The sequence below is a fragment of the Cryptotermes secundus genome, unplaced genomic scaffold, assembly GCF_002891405.2.
Source record: "Cryptotermes secundus unplaced genomic scaffold, Csec_1.0 scaffold644, whole genome shotgun sequence".
NCBI classification, from domain to species: domain Eukaryota; kingdom Metazoa; phylum Arthropoda; class Insecta; order Blattodea; family Kalotermitidae; genus Cryptotermes; species Cryptotermes secundus.
In genome coordinates this window covers 541,721-562,767 of record NW_019742971.1, presented here as the reverse complement: position 1 = coordinate 562,767, position 21,047 = coordinate 541,721, and the positions used below count along the sequence as shown (strand labels likewise).

Genomic DNA, 21,047 nt, shown 5'->3' with positions numbered 1-21,047 from the left:
AGGCAAGTAGTGCAAGTAATTTGGCAAGAGATGAACCCACTCTTCTGCCACAAGGCAATCACTTATTATCCCATAACCCTACAATGTGAATAATAGGCATAGGTCATGAGTTAGACTAAAATTCTACTCAACAGCGATTCCTCCACAGAGATAACCATACCCATGCCCATTATTCCAACAACTCTGCACCAGCCTACTTACCACTACATAACATATAAGACATAAACTTCTGCCTCTTTTATTATATAACATGCATATAAAAGATCATTCACTGTTCAATATCTGTGGAAGAAACCTACAGAGAGGAGAGTAATCTGTAACAGAGAATAAATTCAAAGATGCTTCCACTCACTGGCCTTAATATCCATTCATCATGGACAAGCAAATGAGTGGACTTATTGAGCCTTGCATGCAAGACATGAGGAATACCTTGGTCATAAACGTTGGTGGGTACATGCACTGCACTGTGGCTCGTGTTGACAGGGATATTGTAGAAATGTTTATTAGGGGTAAGAATCATCTCTTTTCCTCCTTTCTCCAGAGGCTCTCCAGGTGGTCTCAACGTCTTGGTGTTGTAGTACTCATATTCTGTCACGACCTCATCCTGTTGCGATACGGCTGTTGCTTCCGCCGAATCCATAATCCGCTACTCAGTTACAATTAAATAAAGAAAATTAAGTTTATATTCATCGTCCTGTCTACAATCTGGGATTACCCAGTAGATCAGATCTGTCTGAAGCAATGACATGCCATAAATGAGGACAAGGCGAAAATGTATGGCTTGAAGGATTTAAGGACTTCAGATTTCCTTAAAGACGCTTGCTGCAACATTGACAATTTGATCTTTAATAAATTGACCTAGCACAGTATTTCATACACTGCATTCTGCAGCATATTGGAGTTTCAAGAAACGGATAGGGGCTCAAGTCTGTGCCTGTGCTAATAAAATCACTTATTGCCTGCAAATACCAGCATCAGTTCCTAAAATGCACAGTGTTTCTGCTACCTTCAGTGACAGAATCACTGCAAAGAGTATGATGGTGGCTCATAAGACTGAGTGTCTACACTAACACTGGATCGAAATCATAGAGATGTCCTGGTATACTTCACATTCAAAGACTTTTTGTGACGATTGAAGGGAAAGAAAAGTCTGTACAGGATTTAGACGAATAAGAGCCCAGGTCAGCATAGGATCTTATTGATGTAAAAGCCAAGACCTGCACAGGATCTGTTTGGTGTAAACTTCAAGATCTAAATAGGATCTGATTGATGTAAAAACCAAGAACTGCACAAGGCCTGACTGATGTGAGAGCCCAGGTCTGCATAGGATCTGGCTAACATGAAAGCCAAGACCTGTACAGGTCACCATTTTATGCCATATGTCATTATTTTACTGCAATGAAAATTTGCTCACCCAAGAAATTCCAAGTACTAGAGCAAGAGGATGTGGAAGAACTCACCTTCACTGCACTAATTTTCAGGTCTGTCATATTCTTGATGTCATTAGCTATTTCTCTTGCTATTGTGTTACCATCTTTCCGATACACCTGGGCAGTCTTATAGCTCTGTAACAAATACAGAAGCAATATACAGACTGCCCTGGAAGACAGAACTCTTCAATATACAGACTGTTTCCAAATACAGCATGACCATTATGTTTCCAGAAATCTAATATTGTTTATGTGCTATGTGTAGATCATATGAAATGAAGGAAGACACGGGGAAATGTGCTTTTCAAATCCAATAATCTGCAGTAATATCATCACACAGCTGATGAGAATCCGTGTAAGTAAATGGTGAACAGCGGATGGATAAGGCAAATATAACAATGACTGGGTGTGCCATGATGTACATGCATGTATGCATGTCTGTATAGATAGATGGATAATAATACGTGTACATATCGTAGTATCGCATGCATGGAACCTTCTGATATATAATTACAAGGACATGTATATCACTGGAGATACTTAAAACATAAGAAAGCTTAGATGGAATTTCTAAATTCATTCTAATTGTTCCAAATTTGAATCAGGACAATTTTCAGTGGTTAAACAACTTTTAATTACTTCATAGTGGGAGAATACACTATATTTATTACCCTGACAATTCCAGGAATAGTTATGTGACCTTCTGAACGAGAGTGTTGCCTGCACCCAAACTAAAGCATCTTAGTACTAAGTATCTGAATGGTTGAAGTATAAGTACTTAAAAACTGACACGCATCCAAGTACAGTCATCAGTATTTAACACAATAATTTTACAGAAACAAAGAGAGAAGCATTGCCCGATATTTCTATCAGATCTGAACAAAATTATGAGATTCTGTGGATTAAACTTGTAGGAGTCTGACGAAGAATATGGAAGAGGGACAGAAAAGAAATAAAGGAAAGAAGATATGGAGTAGGGAATCATTCAAAACTGTTCTTATTCCTTCTCAATTCCCCATATTTTTAACAAAAGCAACACTTCATGATGATCTACGTATATAGGAAGTTCATAAACTCACCTTCTGAATTTCCTCTCTGCTGGTAACATATTCGCCCAGAATCCAAAGCTCTCCGCCAAGTTTTCCAGCCCAGTTATTTACCCTAGAAACAATAAACACCATCACTATATGAGTCCATGCCCAACAGTTTGTTTATTATGCTGTGCCTTACCATGGTGGCATGTGGAGTTGGTTGTAATGAACTGCCCGGTTCCAAGGATTTCAAGTCTTATAAATGTTGCCTTGTTCTGTCTCGTCACTGAGCAGCTCGATACAGCAGTTATGTCCTAAACTTTTATTCATGAGCTATCCAGTTTGAATCTCATCCTTTTCTTGCCTATTCTCAGATGTTGTATTTTCCTCAGTCTCTCCAGTGAAGGGAGGGGCCGGGCCCTGAAATAGGCCGTGACCATATCTTCAAAATCTCTAGCAATCAAATCATCTTCTCTTGTCGGCGAAGTTGCTGCCAACTTTAGTGGATATAGAGTGTCGCGTGGTCAGCGCAACGAATCCCCACGGCCCTTGTTTTCGGTTTTTCTAGACCGGAGCCGCTATTTCCTTGAAATAGCTCCTCAATTATCCTCACGAGGCTGAGTGCACCCGTTCCAGACCCACCTGGGACCTCTGGATCTGTAGCCGGGACCTCTGACCACCAGACCACAGTTATATTAATTTTAATATAAAATCTACCGAGGAAACACAAGGAAAACATTGGCCAGGGACGGTCACAATTTGACAAAATTGGCCGGCCAGTGTTCGAAACTGTGCACCATGAAACAGATATTGCCCAGAACTGGAGTTTTTCTTTTCCGACAGCTACCGGCCAACGTCAATAACAGCAAAATCGAGCGGTTATTATTCGCAGTCGCGGAGAGATCTGAGACATCACCGGATTTCGGTTTTTAACGATGGGCACCGACGGAAGAAGGGGAAATCCAGGCATCTATCCCCGCCTCCAGAATTAAAAAAATTAAGTGGAAAAAAGTAAATATGCCACATAACAATACTAAAAACTATAATTATATTTTTTTATTGTTCTGTTCTGAATACTCTTGGGCGATCAGCAAACATGGTCTTGAATGGCTTGAACATAATGTAGAATTGAAAGTTCTCACAGCCGTGGTTATGAAGAGTTCAACCTTCTAAGACATATAGGCGTGTAATCCTTTGAAAGTCAACCGACATTACGGAGGAATATTTCGCCTCCATCTTTATGGTCTGTTTTTTCCCCTTTCACGCTAGTTTCTTGCTTGATTTATTCTTCGGCCCAGAAGATGGAAACCACATATAGCTCCGAAACGTAGGTTCACTTTCAAAGGATTACACGATTTTATATCCCAGAAGATACTGCCCTTCAGCTTGACGTTAAGTTTGTAAGCGTCTTCCCCCCCCCCCCCGCCCCTGCAATAATACTGACGATACCCAAATCTGTAACTATTAACAACAATGCAGTCACGTAGTGGAAACATTTCGCAAATATCAGAAAGGGAATAAGGCGAACCGTTTCTAGACAGAGCCGATACAGATGTCAAGTAAGGATCTTCTTGCTGACGTGAAGGAGGAACATATAAATAGACAGCTAAAGGTGTTTATGCTTCAATAAAAGGAGAAGACTTGATTCGGGCGGCGTGCTGAACATTGCGACTCTGCCGCGCCAGATGCGCTGCCATGGAAACATTAAATAACCGTAACGCTTTAGCATACAAACACGTGATTGTGAGGAAATGAGTGGGTCAGATTTTTTTATGTGTAATGGTAAAGGAGGCATGTATCATCTACGATTCAAGTGCCGTTTGAGTGCCAAAATTCGTACTTTTCTGGCCCGTGGAACCCGTAATAGTTCTCTTTAAAACAGTCTCGCCTTATATCGAAGGTAAAATTAAGTAAAGTGAAGGTATCCCTATACCAGGCCTTGAAGGCCCATAGGGTTGTGAGATGTTGAGGGTCCCACATTTTCTAGACAATCGACTCATAGATGGCGGTAAGGTTGTCAGCTCTACGCGCCGGCCACCCTTTACCCCCAAGAACATTCTTGGTACTCATTTCTGTTAGAGGCTGAGTCGACCCCATGACCATAGTGCGGCTGGAGGGATTAGGTCAATTGAAAAAATCCAATGACCTCATCGGTTCTCGAAATCGCGACCTTCTGGCTTGTAGCATAGTGCCTCAATCTACTACGCTACTGCGTACCGAAGGTTTAAAGCACATTTAAAGAATCTAATAGTCAGCCTCTTAGGCAAAAAGTAATCTCCACGTAAGGGGAACCTAACCCCATGGGGCCGCTCAGCTACTCAAAAATTTCCTTACATTTCACGGAACCTGAAACTTCATTATCACGTTCATAACAGCCTGCTACTGGTCACTATCCTGAGCAAGCCCAATCCAGTCCATTCCATCCTATTTCTCTTAGATCTATTTTAATATTATACTCTCAACTGCGTCTAGATCTTCCTAGTTGAATCGTTCCTTCCGGCTTTCCCGCCAAAATCCTATATGCATAAAGCTTCTCCCCTATTCATGCTACATGCACTTCCAATCGCACAAAGGAACTGGGAATCCGATACCTCATTTGTGCCAACAAATGGCGTATGGGGAGAGCCAGATGCCTGTGATTTTTAGAAAAGTTGTCCCTGTACTTAACTAATTAAGCACTACGCCATGAAGGCGTATGGGGGAGTGGATGTATAGATCATATTTTATTGACCTCGGCACTGGTTTGAGGTGAGTGCTCATTCACGCCCCGGCCGCTTTACCCCCAGGGAAGGAGCCCCAGATACCCCCTGGATAGGATAGGCTGGGTGGGCCCTAAAGACGGGCTAGACGATGTGGAGAAGAGGAAATTCTTAGCTCTACCGGGACTCGAATTCCGATCATCCGTCGCCCAGCCAGTAGCCAGTCGCTGTACCCGGTTTCCCCTGTGGTTTTTAAAACAGTTCAAGAAAATTACCTTGGAGTACTTTCACTACGCAAAGTATACGCGTATATTTGTACAGCAGTAAATTCAATAACTGAGACTACACATTCTCAAAATGTGTTTTACGATGTTCAAGAGAATGTGCACCACGAAGAGATACTGTAATAATAAATACAGTTACTCTGTAACTGGCCTTTGGGCTGTTAGCAAGTAAATGAGTGAGAAGCGGAGTAGATTGAATTATTATTATTATTATTATGTTTGCACGTAAATAAATATGAATTGATTTGAACTGAATTACTGGTACGCGCTAAGTTAATTGGGGACTCTTCAATTTTTGTTGTAAGCAGTACTGTAAGGTCCAGTCTCTCAGTCAGGTGTACGAACGCTGCTAGTAGTTTATTTCACTTTCTCGGTGTTTGTATGCCCATTAAGAAGACAGCTTCTCTGGGAGATATATTTCCTTTGTGTAATTCTGGTTAAATTTGCCAATTATTTTTCAATTTATCTCTGTAATTACTTGTATTTGCGTTGTATTTCAGTGTTCGCCTCCTGCAATAGACCAATGTTGTTGCTAAGCACTCTGAAACGAGTTGAATTATTATTAGTGCAATCGCTGTTAAAAGCTTATGTTTAAATTTAGATAACATTAATTGGTCTAGTTTTTTCTTATTTGTCTGTAGGGGCACACGGTAGCGTAGTTGGTTGAGGGACTATGCTAAAAGCCGGAAGGCCGCGGGTTCAATTTCCGATGAGGCCATTGGATTTTTAAATTGACATACAATCCTTCCAGCCGCACTATGGCTCTGGGGTCGACTCAGCCTCTAACAGAAATGATTACCACGAACACGAATCTTCCTGGGGGTAAAGGACGGCCGGCGCGTAAGGTTGACAACCTCGCCGCCATCTGTGAGCCGACTATCTAGAAAATGTTGGAGCCTCGACGTCTCACAGCCTTATGGGTCTCCGCGGCCTGTCACAGGTATAGCTTTACCTTACCTTGTTTATCTGTTCTTGTCCTCATGTTCGCGTGTGTTGTTTTGTATTTGTTCTGAATCTGTAATTGACCCCTAACTGTTCAATTCATCAGGTAAATCAATAAATAATTGTTATTATTATTATTATTATTATTATTATTATTATTATTATTGCCATTATCACCAATGGTGTTTCGGTGTTGTTTTGTACGAGTGTGGAATGAATATGACGCAGGAACTCCAGCCACAAGACCCACGAATGCAGGTTTCGGATTAGTGATTACATCAGAGCAGAAATAAACTGTTACTTTGAAGGTTAAATATAGAATCATATGATAACTTAGAAGCCACTCGCCTATACGTATCTTGAAAGTAAGCAGAAGGCTTGCAGTGAAGGACATGACTGCTGAAGCTTGTTACTTCAGAACACATATTCAATTAAATGTGTGACTGTATCACCGGCAATCATTCTAATCACCACTACCAACCATGACTGGTTACCTCTACCTGCTGCCTCATGTTCGATACCCGTCACGAATCCGGTATATTCTGTGGCGCATTAACCTGTTGCTACCCAAAAACTTCGAAACAAACAACGAGACAACCGCCATTGTTATGCTACCGCAAACACGCCTCTACAACAATAGAGTTACTGTCGGAAACGGTTTTATGCAACCCATTGATAGGCAGCTGCAACAATTGGACTACAACAAATAAACGGGTGTGTTTTCTATGTGGTCCGTGCTTAGGAATTATCTTGAAGACAATGGGAGGCGGGGTCGAATACCTCCACCATGACCATGCGAGTCCTAGGAGGGTACGAAAAGGGAAGTCTCAAATCTGAGACAGTAAAATATGGTCACAAGTCCCACGGGACTCGGACCCGACAAAGACTGCGCCGGCAAAGGCCAGCAGCATATACAAAAGAAAGACCCATACTCTCGTCAGAGAGGGCGCCCCACAAAAAATAAGACCGTAACTGTCAAACATAAATAAATATCTGGTCATGAGCCCCGGATGGGGCTCGACACCATGGCTTACTGACTGTCAGTCGCAATGTGACTTTGTCTTTGACGACCCAGTTAGTTGTCAGCTGATAGCTGAGATCTACGCGGGAGTCTGTGAAGATAGAACCTGAGCGTGAGAAGCTGAAGAATCTCCACTGTTAGAAGCCGTTGTCAGGGAACAGCTGATGAAGACATAACAGGCTGGAGAATGGCTTAGTGGGTGCTGTAGTGATTAGTAAAGTTTGTAAATTAGCGTTAGTGATGTGTACAAGTGGTCAATAAATTAATTTACCAATCCAAACCCCGTCTACAGTCACACACTTAAATCATGTCAATACTAACATCAATATTACATACACTAATTAACCGTTGTTCGTGAAACTCTGTACGAAGTCCATGCCATTAAATACAATATCTTGAATTCACGCATTCCTTTAACTGTTTGTGCCATTTTATCAACATGGCTAACGTGCTACATGCTGAAGTGGGAGAAATATTAGTAGCATTAAGGCTGGGGCCACACGAGCGCACAAAATGCGTCCGTTGTAACGAACGTCGTGAAGTCCGTTGTAGAAATAAACAAGAGAGGCGAATGCTACGCTTTCTTCTAGCTCCATTGCAGACAAAAAACTACGCAACGCATTCTGCAACTGTGTGGTGTCCTCAGCAACGTCCTCCATAAAGTACGTTCGTTACAACCGACATACTTCGCGCACTCGTGTGGCCTCAGCCTAAACGTAGAATTCTTAGTTCCGTGCGGTGACAGATCGTTGTATTTGCTTATACATTGTTTGTAGGTCATTTAACTATGCTTTCAGTGTCAATACTTCGTAGCTTCGGCATTTGTATTTGAACATTTAAAATAATTCTATGGCAACCTTGCGAAATGCTTAAGTACGAAGTTGGTAGCTCGTAAATCATTTAACTTGACATATGCTTTCTGTAGGGTTACGCTGCAGACATGTGGTGGCAGTTAACCGCGGGTTTAAAGCTAAAACATATAATCATTCCAAACCCTAAAATGCACAATTCCCATAGTGAGAATTAAAACAATACAGAGTGATTCTAAATTATTGGCGAGGTTTACGACAATAATTTAGAATGATGTTGTGTTGTTAAGTGGCTGCACGAGAGAAATGTGGACAGACTCTGCAATTAATGGTATCATCAGGCCGCGCCATAGCTCAAGCGGTTAGTTCGATCCCGGGTCTGGTCAAGTGGGATTTGTGGTGGACACAGTGGCGCTGGGGCGGGTTTTCTCCGAGTACTTCGGTTTCCCCTGTCAACCTTCATTCCACCAAATTCTCCACCATCATAAACACCTGCGGCACGTACAATAGGCCAATCAGTGGCCGCCGTACCGAGTGGACCAAATGGGCTCCACCTCCCCCCCACACTAAGCAAATTAAAAAAAGTAATTAAAAAAATTGTATCATCAGAAATCTCATATGGTGCTAAGTATTCCACCCCTGATAAAATGAGTAATTGTAGTAACATGCAGATCGTTCCTTGTAAAATATATTGATGTTTCTAAATTATTATCGGAAGCCTAAACAATAATTCAGAATCACCCTGTATATCCAGCTAAGATGAAAGTTGTGAAGGCCTAATTATTGATTCGACGGCGTAATTCCCACAGTTACATCGACATAAGGCCGCGCCATAGCTCAAGCGGTTAGTCGCTGGCTTCCCACCGCGGTGGCCAGGGTTCGATCCCGGGTCTGGTCAAGCGGGATTTGTGGTGGACAAAGTGGCGCTGGGGCAGGTTGTCTCCGAGTACTTCGGTTTCCCTTGCCAATCTTCATTCCACCAATTGCTCCACAGTCACCCTCACCTATCATCTGGGGCTGGTACAATAGGCCAGAAGTGGCCGTAGTCCAAGGGACTTAGTCCCACCCCACTAGCAAGAAACAAAATAGGTCGACATAGAAAATCGCTGTGACTGTGGGCACACATCAAGAAATAAAGATTATTACACCTCTCGAAAATATATAATTTATTCTCCGTACGTGTCTGGTAACATTCTAGCAAATACCATTAACTTCTATATGGACCACGCTACTCCAGAAGCGGTGATCTAAGTGTTTGTTTGGCGAGGGTATCACGAGATGTTCTGGGAAGAACACTCACTTGCATTCCTTTCACTACATACTGAGTATCTGATATGACACTAACCGCATAGGAAACACCGCGTCTAAACAGTTCTTCCACTGATTATTTGTTGCCGCGGGAACGTGTTTCCGAGCCGGTGCTAGTAACGCCTGTCTCTTCTGGCTCCACTAATCCGGTTTCTAGGCATTAGGAAGGGAAGACAGAGATAGCAAGATGATATTAAAAGCCTTTTATTTTTTCAAAACTAGGAAAATAGGTAAATAACCCAGATTTTGTTGTGTCAAATCTTAGTAGTGAATAATGAATTAAAAACACACGGAACTGATCGTGGCCTGGGATGTCGGTATTTGCGTGGAGGACCTAAGGAGAATCACGGAACAATTCTAGTCAAGTCTGGGCCGCGCGATTTTTAACCCGGGAAGTCCCGAAAACGAAGCAGAGCTGCCCTGGTACTAGCGCGCAACTTCCGGTGTAAAGCACCGCGTTTCAGTGTCTCTGTTCTGTCCCTTTGGAAGCCGAGAAAACAACGGTCCCTTGTTTTCCTCTATCGTGGTAAAACGTCTTGTTTATTAAACACAGTCTTTGTAATTCTCAGAAGAATTTAGGTCTACGTGTCAACGCGACAATAATTCAAACAAGCTAATAATAAGAAATAGGAATCCACGAAGATGCCAGATGGTGCCTTTGCTTTACATCCTACTCTTTTCCAAGAACCGGATATGTCGGTCAGCAGGGTGACTAGGCTGGATGGCCGAGGAGTCGTGTTTCGATTCCCCTCAGAGGCAAGATATTATTTTTTCCGCAGCTTCCGGACAGGCATTGGGGCACATGCAGCCTAACGGATGGGTACAAGGGGACCTTTCTTCCGGGGATAAAGCGGCGGGGGCGTGAAGCCGATAACTCACAATCTAATGCCCACTTGGAGTGATCCTCCCTCGCACGGGACCATCTTTACCTTTACGTTCCTATAATTTTCTAGAAGATGAATGCCGAAGTTCAAAGTTTTGTTTTACTGCTCATTATTTCTTCCTGTTCTGAAAGTATCTGGTTCGAACACAGACTGCGAGTTAACATTTGAGAAGTCACAGCAGAAATCACGAATTTCATGATTCCTACAAACCTATGCAGGAATCAACAATCTCTCTCGTCTGCCCGCCAGTGACAATTGACAATAATATTTGAGTTGTGGGACATAACGCCGTGCAGTCCGTTGATAGTTAACCGGTGTTTCGGAGGAAAATATCACCTCCGCCTTCAGGGCCCAAGAATAAAGCAAATAAGAAACCGGCGTGAAAGCAGGTGGCAAGCAGAACTTGTTTGGCTCGTTCTTCGACCCTGAAGATGGAGGTGATATTTACCTCCGAAAAGTCGGCTGTCTTTCAACTGACTACACGGCGTTATATTCTAGAAGATAGAACTCTTGATATGTCATATTCTACATTTCTGAATTCGTTCATTAACGTTTTTCCCCTTTGGCGCTACAGCCCCAATTCGGGCCTGGGTAGCGTAGTTGGTTGAGGAGCTATGCTACAAGCCGGAAGGTCGCGGGTTCAAGTCCTGATGAAGTCACTGGATTTTTTTCAGTTGACCTAATCCTTCCAGCCGCACTAGGCCCTGGGGTTGACTCAGCCTCTAACAGAAATGAGTACCAGGAATTAGTTAAATAATTTTCCTGGGGAGTAAAGCGCGGCCGGCACGTAAGGCTGACAACCTTACCGCCATCTTTGAGCCGATTGTCTAGATAATGTGGGACCCTCAACGTCTATGGGCCTTCACGGTCTGGGACAGGGATAGCGTTACTTTTTTTTTTTGCTCGTGTACGTGTAAGGTGAGGTAAAATTGTCCCAGTACTTAATTAAGCACGACGCCATGAAGACGTGTCGGGGAGTGGAGGCATACCTCCAGCATTCTTGACCTTGGCACGAAATGGTGGTTACATTTGAGCTTCACTTGCCGGCCGCCTCACTCCCAGGGAAAGAGCCCCCGGTACCTATTGAATAGGAGGCTGGGTGGGCCCCAGAGAATATGTGGAGGACGTGGAGAAGAGAAAAGTTTGCCCCTGCTGAAAATCGAACGATAACTCGGCCGTTCAGCCCGTAGCCAGTCGCTATACTGACTGAGCTGTCCCGGCTCCTCACGTCCAGCCCGTAGCCAGTCGCTATACTGACTGAGCTGTCCCGGCTCCTCACGTCCAGCCCGTAGCCAGTCGCTATACTGACTGAGCTGTCCCGGCTCCTCACGTCCAGCCCGTAGCCAGTCGCTATACTGACTGAGCTGTCCCGGCTCCTCACGTCCAGCCCGTAGCCAGTCGCTATACTGACTGAGCTGTCCCGGCTCCTCACGTCCAGCCCGTAGCCAGTCGCTATACTGACTGAGCTGTCCCGGCTCCTCACGTCCAGCCCGTAGCCAGTCGCTATACTGACTGAGCTGTCCCGGCTCCTCACGTCCAGCCCGTAGCCAGTCGCTATACTGACTGAGCTGTCCCGGCTCCTCACGTCCAGCCCGTAGCCAGTCGCTATACTGACTGAGCTGTCCCGGCTCCTCACGTCCAGCCCGTAGCCAGTCGCTATACTGACTGAGCTGTCCCGGCTCCTCACGTCCAGCCCGTAGCCAGTCGCTATACTGACTGAGCTGTCCCGGCTCCTCACGTCCAGCCCGTAGCCAGTCGCTATACTGACTGAGCTGTCCCGGCTCCTCACGTCCAGCCCGTAGCCAGTCGCTATACTGACTGAGCTGTCCCGGCTCCTCACGTCCAGCCCGTAGCCAGTCGCTATACTGACTGAGCTGTCCCGCTGTTAACAGACGCGTAAAACACTTAAATAACTAAACATTTGAAAATTCAGTACCAGTTTCTGTAACAAAGCGCTACTGGTGTAAGAGAAGAAGTGGTGCCTTATTCTATGTAGAAGCTAATACGCTTGGAGAACTCATCACTTTAAGAAACCAGGCCAACTGCAAACTATTTTTCCATTAACCTGTTCTAGATTCTTTGATTTTCTTTCTTTTCTGTCTCCGCGTTAAATAGTTTCCAAATGTTAGGGGATACCTGATGTGTCTTTCAACTGTGTTTTTTTTATTCTGAGGAACTTTCCGTTAAAAGAAATTTTATGTTTCCTTTAACACGAGTTAAAAGCGTCAAATGGGACGTGGGAGTGATTAGGAATAGGGATTATGCACAAGAAAGTTATTTCCGCAAAATAGACTAAAGTAACGGACAGTTTATATGAATATTTACTTATTTATTTATTTACATAACGGCATTTTCAGTACCTCAGATTACATAGCATTGAATGATGGGATAATTAGTGAAAACGGAGTCAGGTAGGAAGTGGAAAGATTCCATCGTGGCATTTTCCTGGACGGACTGAAAAAAACCGCGAAGAAGTTCAGTCATGATAGTATGTAATAGATACATTGTGTAATGTGCCTTTGAGAGTCGTACTGGAATGGAGCTCTACATTAAAAAAATAAAGTCAAAATTCAATCAAGAACTTTTTAGCCTATTTTCTTATTCTGAAGAAAATTAAAAGTAGGCTTATGCAGTCTCCACACTGTCTGTATATTGCCCCCCCCCCCATTACATTTTGAATGTCAGAATCAATCTCTATGAAGTTTGGTACGTATATCAGGGCAGCTGAACCCATCTCAACCGTGTACTTCATACATCCGTCCCATTAGTCTGTGTGTCTGTATTTGAACCACCCCATTATCGTTGCTAAGCAACGGCTCAGTAAAAAGCCTTACCGCTGCGACGAATACAGACGCAGCACTAGAAGAGTTGATAGACGCGTTGTTTTCTATGCGGCCAGTATCGTGTCAAAAGAAAGTAGGAGGTTAGTTCTTCCTGGAACTTCTTGTTTCTTAATTGTGATCTTGCGCTTAAATAGGTCAGGCATTTATGTTTTGTTAAGTTCTGTACATATTCAAAAGACGTCTGAATGTACCGATTCGGAAATGTACGCAGACTTTCCCTTTTGTAACGCTTATGGAAAAATGAAGACATAAAATACCTGTTTAATTTCTATCTAGAACGTTCCTTCGAAACGTTTTCCCTCCGATAAATGTTTAGCGAGGTATGCTCAACATACGCAAGGAACCGCATGACGATATTCGTGTAAAATTGTTGTTAAAATTGACCGAACTGAATGAAAATTTATATCGTTAGGAATTTTTTCGTAAATTTTTCGAGCAATTTCACGAAAATCCGTTCAATTCTTGCGTTTGTTTTTGCGTTACGGACGGACGGACGAAGCAAAATAAATACATGTTCCGCAGGGTCGCTAACGCATTCAAAATTGAAACACTTTTCTTGCCTTAAAACAATTTTATTCGTTTCTACTCGAAATTACGGTTACTCTTTTGCTTCGCGGTAGAGGAATTCAGAATATTTGTACTCCATTTAACCCTTTCCTTCTGAATCATGTTACTTTCGCATTCACAGTCAGTTAAACGTTATTATAAACGTGAAACTTTTTAAGTAAAAGGAAAATATAATACCGAAAACGCAGCCTATAAAAGAATAAAAGATTCCTGTGATGTAGGCCTAACTTCAGACGTGCGACGCCCCTAAACTTAATGTGGGGCAGGCCCTACTTCTAACGCAAAGCGACGCAAAATATTTCCGTATCAAATTATCATAATTAAAATCTAACGACAATGAATTCTGACTCTTAAATACCAAACACGAGTGTATGAACGGGAAATAAAATGAAGAACGAAATAAATTCTCTGTAATATAAGAGCAACACGAAATCCTGTACTAAATCCCTTCATTAAAATATAATAGCTATCATTCAATATCTCACTTGAAAGATTGTCAAGTAAACACTAGAATGCTGTATTGTGCATCTAACCATTTCTCTGAAAGTCAAAGTATTTTCATACGTGCTGAATGCTTTTGGAACTCACAAACTTTATTGGCGGTCAAATGTACCTCCGTAAAGGAGCATAAACAACTATTAGGGTCAGCCTTGTACTTTATAACTTACAAGGCCTCTAAACTCAGCTTTAAGTAATTCGAACTAAAGCATATCTATATTAGTTTCTCAACATTATATATTTTCAAAGCAAATTGTTACTTTAAAATGGCAACAGGTAACAAAGGGGTACAACTATGGATCCAAAACAACAAAAGTAACATCCTGCAAACGTGATATAAACACGAAAGACAGAACATACTCGAAGTATCTGGAATTACAAACAATATTTGTCAGTCTATTATTTGCCGAAAATGGCATAAAACAATATGTACCGGATAGCAACAAGGGAGCATAATCGTACTGAAATAGATGAAGGCTCTAATTTTATAATATTAGGCATAAGAATACTGTTTATTGAAAAAGACTGGAATACCAATACTTAGTAAACTTCGGTATTTCATCGTAACCTTTGCTTTCAACGCCTTATTTCTGGTACTCACGTTGAAACGCTGATTCTCTCTTGACTGCCGTGATTGGATGATTGGCTGCTTGGAGATGACGACAAAAGAATGGTCGTTGTCAGTATAACGAGGAAGTGCATTGTGTTAACAAGATGGAATTATCAGATGACTGCTTTATTCTTCCGCCATTGCCAACCCGGTTTTTATCCTTGCCATCTGTATCGATTTCACCTGCGACTATTGTGAAAGGCTGCCTGGCTGTCTCTCTCGGTCTGTCAGCAACCCCACCTCCTGAATCCCACAGTGCGCAAGTCAGTCTGGCTCCAGTTAATGGGGGATATTGCACTTTCTGCATGTTCACCCAAACAGTCCGGGAAAATTTCACACTTGCCTGCGCTGGACGAGCCAATAGAACTCCATAAAAGAACTGGCTACATATTAGAAGCCCACGGTTCGACTTCCATTAGAGGCAGAACAGTTTCTTTCCGCCACAAAGTCCAGACGGTCCAGACCGCATATGGGACTTATCCAGTCTCATACACTCTCCCCAAGAGAAAAGTACCCAAATTGTGGAAATTGTCATTCACTGCCACCTAATGCTCAGATCTGCTATGCTTAGAAAGCATAGAGACAACTGCTTTGTTTTTAGGGTAAACAGAACCAGCTCCTGACGGAGCAATGTAAATTGTTAGTTCGCCGAGAAACAATGGTTGGTACTCCTGCGTCATATTCCAGACACCAGGGTTCGAATTTCTTTTCCGGGGCTTTGCCATGGATGAGGCTGCGCCATAGCTCAAGCGATTAGTCGCTGGCTTCCCACCGCGGCGGTCCGGGTTCGATCCCGGGTCTGGTGAAGTTTGATTTGTGGTGGACAAAGTGGCGCTGGGGAAGTTTTTCTCCGAGTACTTCGGTTTCCCCTGCCAATCTTCATTCCATCAATTGCTCCACAATCACCCTCACCTATCATCTGGGGCTGGTTAGGCCAGAAGTGGCCGCAGTACAAGGGACTTAGTTTCACCCCACTAGCACATAAAATTTGCTTACAAACTTACGTTTAATATTATGTTAAATATTTAATGAATACACTTAAAATAAGGTAAAGTTGTCCCTGTGCTTAATTAAGCACTACATCATTAAGGTGTATGGAGGAGTGGAGTATAACTTCGCCTCTCTTGACCTCGGTGCTAGATGGAGATGTCAGCTTCAAGCGAAGGCCCCTTTATCGCGGGGGAAAGAGCCCCCTGTACCCATTACGTTTAAAACAAAGGAAACAAAAAGTCCCAAGGAAAACAAAATGGTACTGACCGCCTTAAGGTTTTCAGGACATAAGAATACTTTCTTTAGTAATTTTCGTTTTGGGTATTAATATTTGGTATATTTCCTCTTTCTGAATTTTGATTTTATTCTAAACATCAAAGAGGGTAGATGCCTGGTTTGCCTTCCTTCCTACCGATGTCATGGCATGCTCCTAATTTTTCGTGGTTTCCTAGTTTCTTCCAGTTAAATTCTGGTACGGAAACTCAAGACCAGTTCCTTTTTTCTTTCATTAAATAATTCAAAATAATTTCCACGTCCCGCCCGATCTTCACATATATTCAGGGGCTTACATCAGGTTTACGAGTACATAAAAAGAAACTTTGTTTAAACCTTTGAAGATATTTAATACTAACAGACGTAATATGTTATTTCAGTTTTCTTACGTATATAGTCTGCCTCTGAACAAAAGAGAAATGTTTATGCAGTCTTAATCTCTTGATGGTATTTTACAGATTTACTGAAATTACTTACTCATGGAGCTGAGCCCTTCTTGAGGAGCCGCCAATTCTGCAGCTACTCAAGAATTTCCCAGCATTTTATGGAACCCGAAGGTTCATCACCGTGTTCACAAGAGCCCTCCACTGATCCCTATCCTGAGCCAGATCTATCCAATCCATACCATCCCTATCTCTCTAAGATCCATTCTAATATTGTCCACCCACCTACGCCTTGGTCTTCCCAGTGGTCTCTTTCCTTCTGGCTTTTCCACCAATATCCTATACGCATTCCTCCTTCTTACAGATTTACTGAAATTAATCTGCAGACTTGTGATCTCTGTTTCATCTCACTTTTGGGTTATGCATTTTTGTTTTAACGCGGTCTGTGTTTCAAAGGAATATCGTGATTGCATTAATGTTACAGTATTCACCGCACACACTATGGCACAAGCCTCCACAGCCCACAGTAGTCACATGCAGCGCTGTGCAAATTTCGTTTCGTAGGACGGATGAAGCCATCCACGATTCTGTACATGATCTGTCGATAATTTGAACCTTGTTCTTTTCCAGCCATTACGTTCCATAATTCGTAATTGGATATGTCCTGGATGATCAATCCTAGGCACAGGCACTAATTTTCCTCTTCCCCACATCATCCAGACTGGTTGTAGGGCCATCCAGTAAGTAGATGGGTAATGCGGCACAAGCATGAAACTGACCATTGATCTGCATCTGTTGCTGAGGTTAAGCATGCATGGAGCTATAGTTCTACTCCAGCATGTAACTAATTATGTGTACCGACAAAATTACCTTTACCATTCTGCTGTCTGAAGTTCATAGAATATAAAAAAAAAAGCTATCCCTGTAACAGGCCATGAAGGCCCATAGGGTTGAGAGAAGTCGAGGCTCCCACATTTTCTCTAGACAGTCGGCTCACAGATGGCGGTGAGGTTGTCAGCCTTATGCGCCGGTTGCCCTTTACCCCCGGGAAGATTCCTGATACTCATTTTTCTTAGACGCTGAGTCGATCCCAGGGCCATAGTGCGGCTGGAAGGATTAGGTCAATCGAAAAATCCACCTCATCGGGACTCATACCCGTGATCTTCTGGCTTGTAGCATAGTGCCTCAACCAACTACACTACCGCGTGTCCCCAATACGATGTACGTACAATGAGATGGCTATATCATATTGAATGGAAATTTGGTAAGGTATTGGAAGGAGGCCTCCACATTCAGGATAGCAGGTTACATGACTGACTACCCATCAAATACAAGTCAAAAGGGTAATGCTGCATCAGTCTATGGTTAATCACAAAAGTGGTAGGGTTCCTTAGAAGGGGGTTGCAAAGGACATACCATCACATAGGAATCAGAGAAATGTGGCAAAACATTCACTTACTAAGCAGGATATGAACTCATAATTCTGGTATTCAAGAAGCTCAATAATGTGAAAACATACAGCTCAGCTCAATGGTCCATTTGCAATGCTGAACTCTTTAATCGTGTTAGTTGCAACTACTGAAATTTCGGTTTGGTGTTGGACATCGGTGATCCTCATTCTTGACACATCAGTGATTGGTACACTGTCTTTCTGATTAACAAAACAGTGCCCTATTCTTTATACTTTACATCTGGGGGGCAAATGTTGCCAGACAACTTTGAAACAAATACCATCATATCATTTAATTTGCTGGATGGATTGGGTGGTCCTGACACTTCTCTGACATGAGGAAAATCTTGCAGATAGATCTTATTATGGTTTAAATAAACAAGTCAGGACCAAACAAAATAATTCTGACATGTTCTCTCTCTGTTAGCCCCAGATTTTAAAAATAACCTTAGCATAACTATCTTGAAAACTGTAAGACTTAAAAAGCGTGTGGAAGAAAGTGATCATGGCCTGTTTTAAACTATTATCCCAACATTTGTGGGCAGTGACTGAGGAAAACTATGAAATTTTCAATAATGTTACCAGTCACAAGGCTGACTTATTAACTCAAGATTCCCCCAATAAAAAGGTAATGTCTCCTCTCTGCTTAATTAAGCACCACACCATGAAGATTCATGAGGGAGTGAAGGTATAACTCCACCATTCTTAATTTCAGCATTACATGGAGGTGAGTGGCCAACTTCACCTTTACCCTCAGGGAAAGAGCACCAGTATATATTGAACAGGATGATGGGTGAGCCCCAGAGCCAGTATGGATGCTCTGAATCCCGGTTCATTGGCTGTCCAGCCTGTAAAAACTCCGTGGCTTTAGTCTGCAAGCGAACTATACCAACTGAGTGACTGCCACTTGTCGGCGAAGTTAGTTGTAGCCCATCCTTCTACAGACTTATGCATTCAGACTCCCAAGACTCTTAAATATGAAGTGCAGATGCTATATGGTATGATGCTGGAAGGATTATGATAATCATCATAATGAAAATAAATGTAACAAGAGTTTCACCTTATTGATATGCTTGTGCACTGTACAGAATACTGAACATGTTTTTAACAAATACCTCTAAAATTTCTAAGATTACAAACAACAAAGTCATTATGCTTTGAAATACAAAATACTGAATAAAGAACACTTACAAACATTCTCAGTGTTATATACCATTCCTGTCTCAGTGTAGGAAACTTCTGCAATAACACTCTCTGACTATGTTCATTCACAGTCACAGTTTCAATTATTCTTCTGCCACAGACTGGCACTGTAAACCATTTGCAATAGTGATCATTCAGAAAGTTCAAAATCATCTCTTTCTGAAAATCTAATAGAGGAACTATAAATAAATTCCTCCCCCAGCTACCACAATTTCTGAAAATAATCTTCATTTTAACCTCACTTTCAAAAACTGTTTAAAAATTATTTTTATTTAATTACCTTAATTTTCTAGATTATTGTGTACATTATACTTATATGTTGAATTTGAGGTTTCCAGAGTGGTGAATACTAACTTCTAGGATGTGACGCCGTATAGTCTGGTATAAGCAACTCCATTTTCTGCTTGTGTTTTCCTTGCTTGGATTACTCTTCAACGTTGAATATGGGGGCAATAGATTCCTCTGAAAATTGCCAACTTCTGCTAGACTATATGGCACCACATCCCAGATGATAGTACTCTTCGATTTTACATAATATTTAATAAAATTAAAACACTTCTGGTGAACTTTTTTACGTTTCTGAAGTTCTAGCATTGCAGTGCAACAAATTAGTTTTATTTCACTGTGTTATATGTTGCCATTTATGTGTTGTCATTTGAGATGCACTCATCTGCTCTATGCTCTAAAAGTCATGAACGAATGCAGACGCTCCCTGCACTGAGTACATCCTCGTATTATGATATTTGCCAGTTCATTTCAAACAGTTTCAGAAATTTCTCAACATATACTGAGCCTCATTTAATGGTGCAGCATATATCCCAGATAGAGCATAGACCAGACCACGACAAATAGGATTATGTTTGTTTTTACCCTGGCACATCCTCCACAGAGCTTCACCTCATGTTCCTGTAACAACATTTACAAAAGCGCTGAAATAGCAGCTTGCAGAACACAACAACATTTCACAGCATTTACTGTAGGAGAATTTGTGTTCCTTTTCAGGATCTGCTGTGGTACTGTATGGTTCAAGGAGAGGTGGGGGATCCTACAGTCACACAAGGTGATATAATTTGGATCTCAGTGGGGAAAAAGAAAAAAGGAAAGAAAAAAAAAACACTTTTCTTGCAGTATGAACACCAAAATACCAACATGAAAGACCTACAGTTATGCTAGATACTGATAACCACTCTATGTACATAATGGTATTACATTTAATTTAATTCCTACATGCTTGAATGCTATAAATGCCATTATTTTCATTCCAAAACAAATAAAGTAAATACACTATACCGCTTACCAATGGGTTTTCCGAAAAGCAGTCTGAAAGTCTTCGGCGTGGCAAGTCATTGAGAAACAGTTTCTGACAAGCAGGATCTGTCCCATTGTAGCGGATTTCAACAGGTGAAGACATCACTTTCTTCTCACATGTCTCAAACATGGAATTTATCACAACTAGTACCAGATTAGTGTGAGGGATGCGTTGTGCCAAGTGCGGCCTGAAATGTATGAAAATGTGTACTTGTCAGTTTAACTTCTTATATAAGTAAGTTATGCATAATCTCAGGTCACAGAACTAGTCACTGGATGTCAAGTGGCACTGTGTTATGATTCTCCATAAGGCATATGATTAAAACATTAAAACATAAAAGGGCAGATTTACAATTTAAGAGTCGCCACACACTGATGATGCATTACATTTTTTAAATATTCAGATGTTTTCAGTCCTTTGGAACACAAATATTCTTCTCTGGGGTACAGCGATATCAACAAGGTATTACATCCCCAGTAACATAAGTCTGAAGAAAATTGATTTATGTGGAGC

General features: G+C 42.0%; 2 protein-coding genes across 4 annotated transcripts in view; both read right to left on the bottom strand.

Moving 5' to 3' along the window:
• Positions 1-15,171, bottom strand: part of LOC111873619 (voltage-dependent calcium channel subunit alpha-2/delta-3) — a 67,124-nt gene extending 51,953 nt beyond the window's left edge. For all 3 annotated transcript variants that reach the window (XM_033755132.1, XM_033755133.1, XM_023868489.2), the window contains exons 1-4: positions 14,918-15,171; positions 2,510-2,591; positions 1,461-1,565; positions 430-646 (exon numbers count right to left, since the gene is read on the bottom strand). In XM_033755132.1, coding sequence (XP_033611023.1) covers positions 430-646; positions 1,461-1,565; positions 2,510-2,591; positions 14,918-15,018 — 505 coding nt within the window. In that variant the 5' untranslated portion in view covers positions 15,019-15,171. The remainder of the gene's footprint in view (positions 1-429; positions 647-1,460; positions 1,566-2,509; positions 2,592-14,917) is intronic.
• A 3,885-nt stretch (positions 15,172-19,056) lies between these two features.
• The window catches only part of LOC111873616 (voltage-dependent calcium channel subunit alpha-2/delta-3), an 84,270-nt gene continuing 82,279 nt past the window's right edge, over positions 19,057-21,047 (bottom strand). The window contains exons 29-30 of the mRNA XM_033755126.1: positions 20,523-20,721; positions 19,057-20,131 (exon numbers count right to left, since the gene is read on the bottom strand). Of these exons, the coding sequence (XP_033611017.1) occupies positions 20,024-20,131; positions 20,523-20,721 (307 nt within the window). The 3' untranslated portion in view covers positions 19,057-20,023. The remainder of the gene's footprint in view (positions 20,132-20,522; positions 20,722-21,047) is intronic.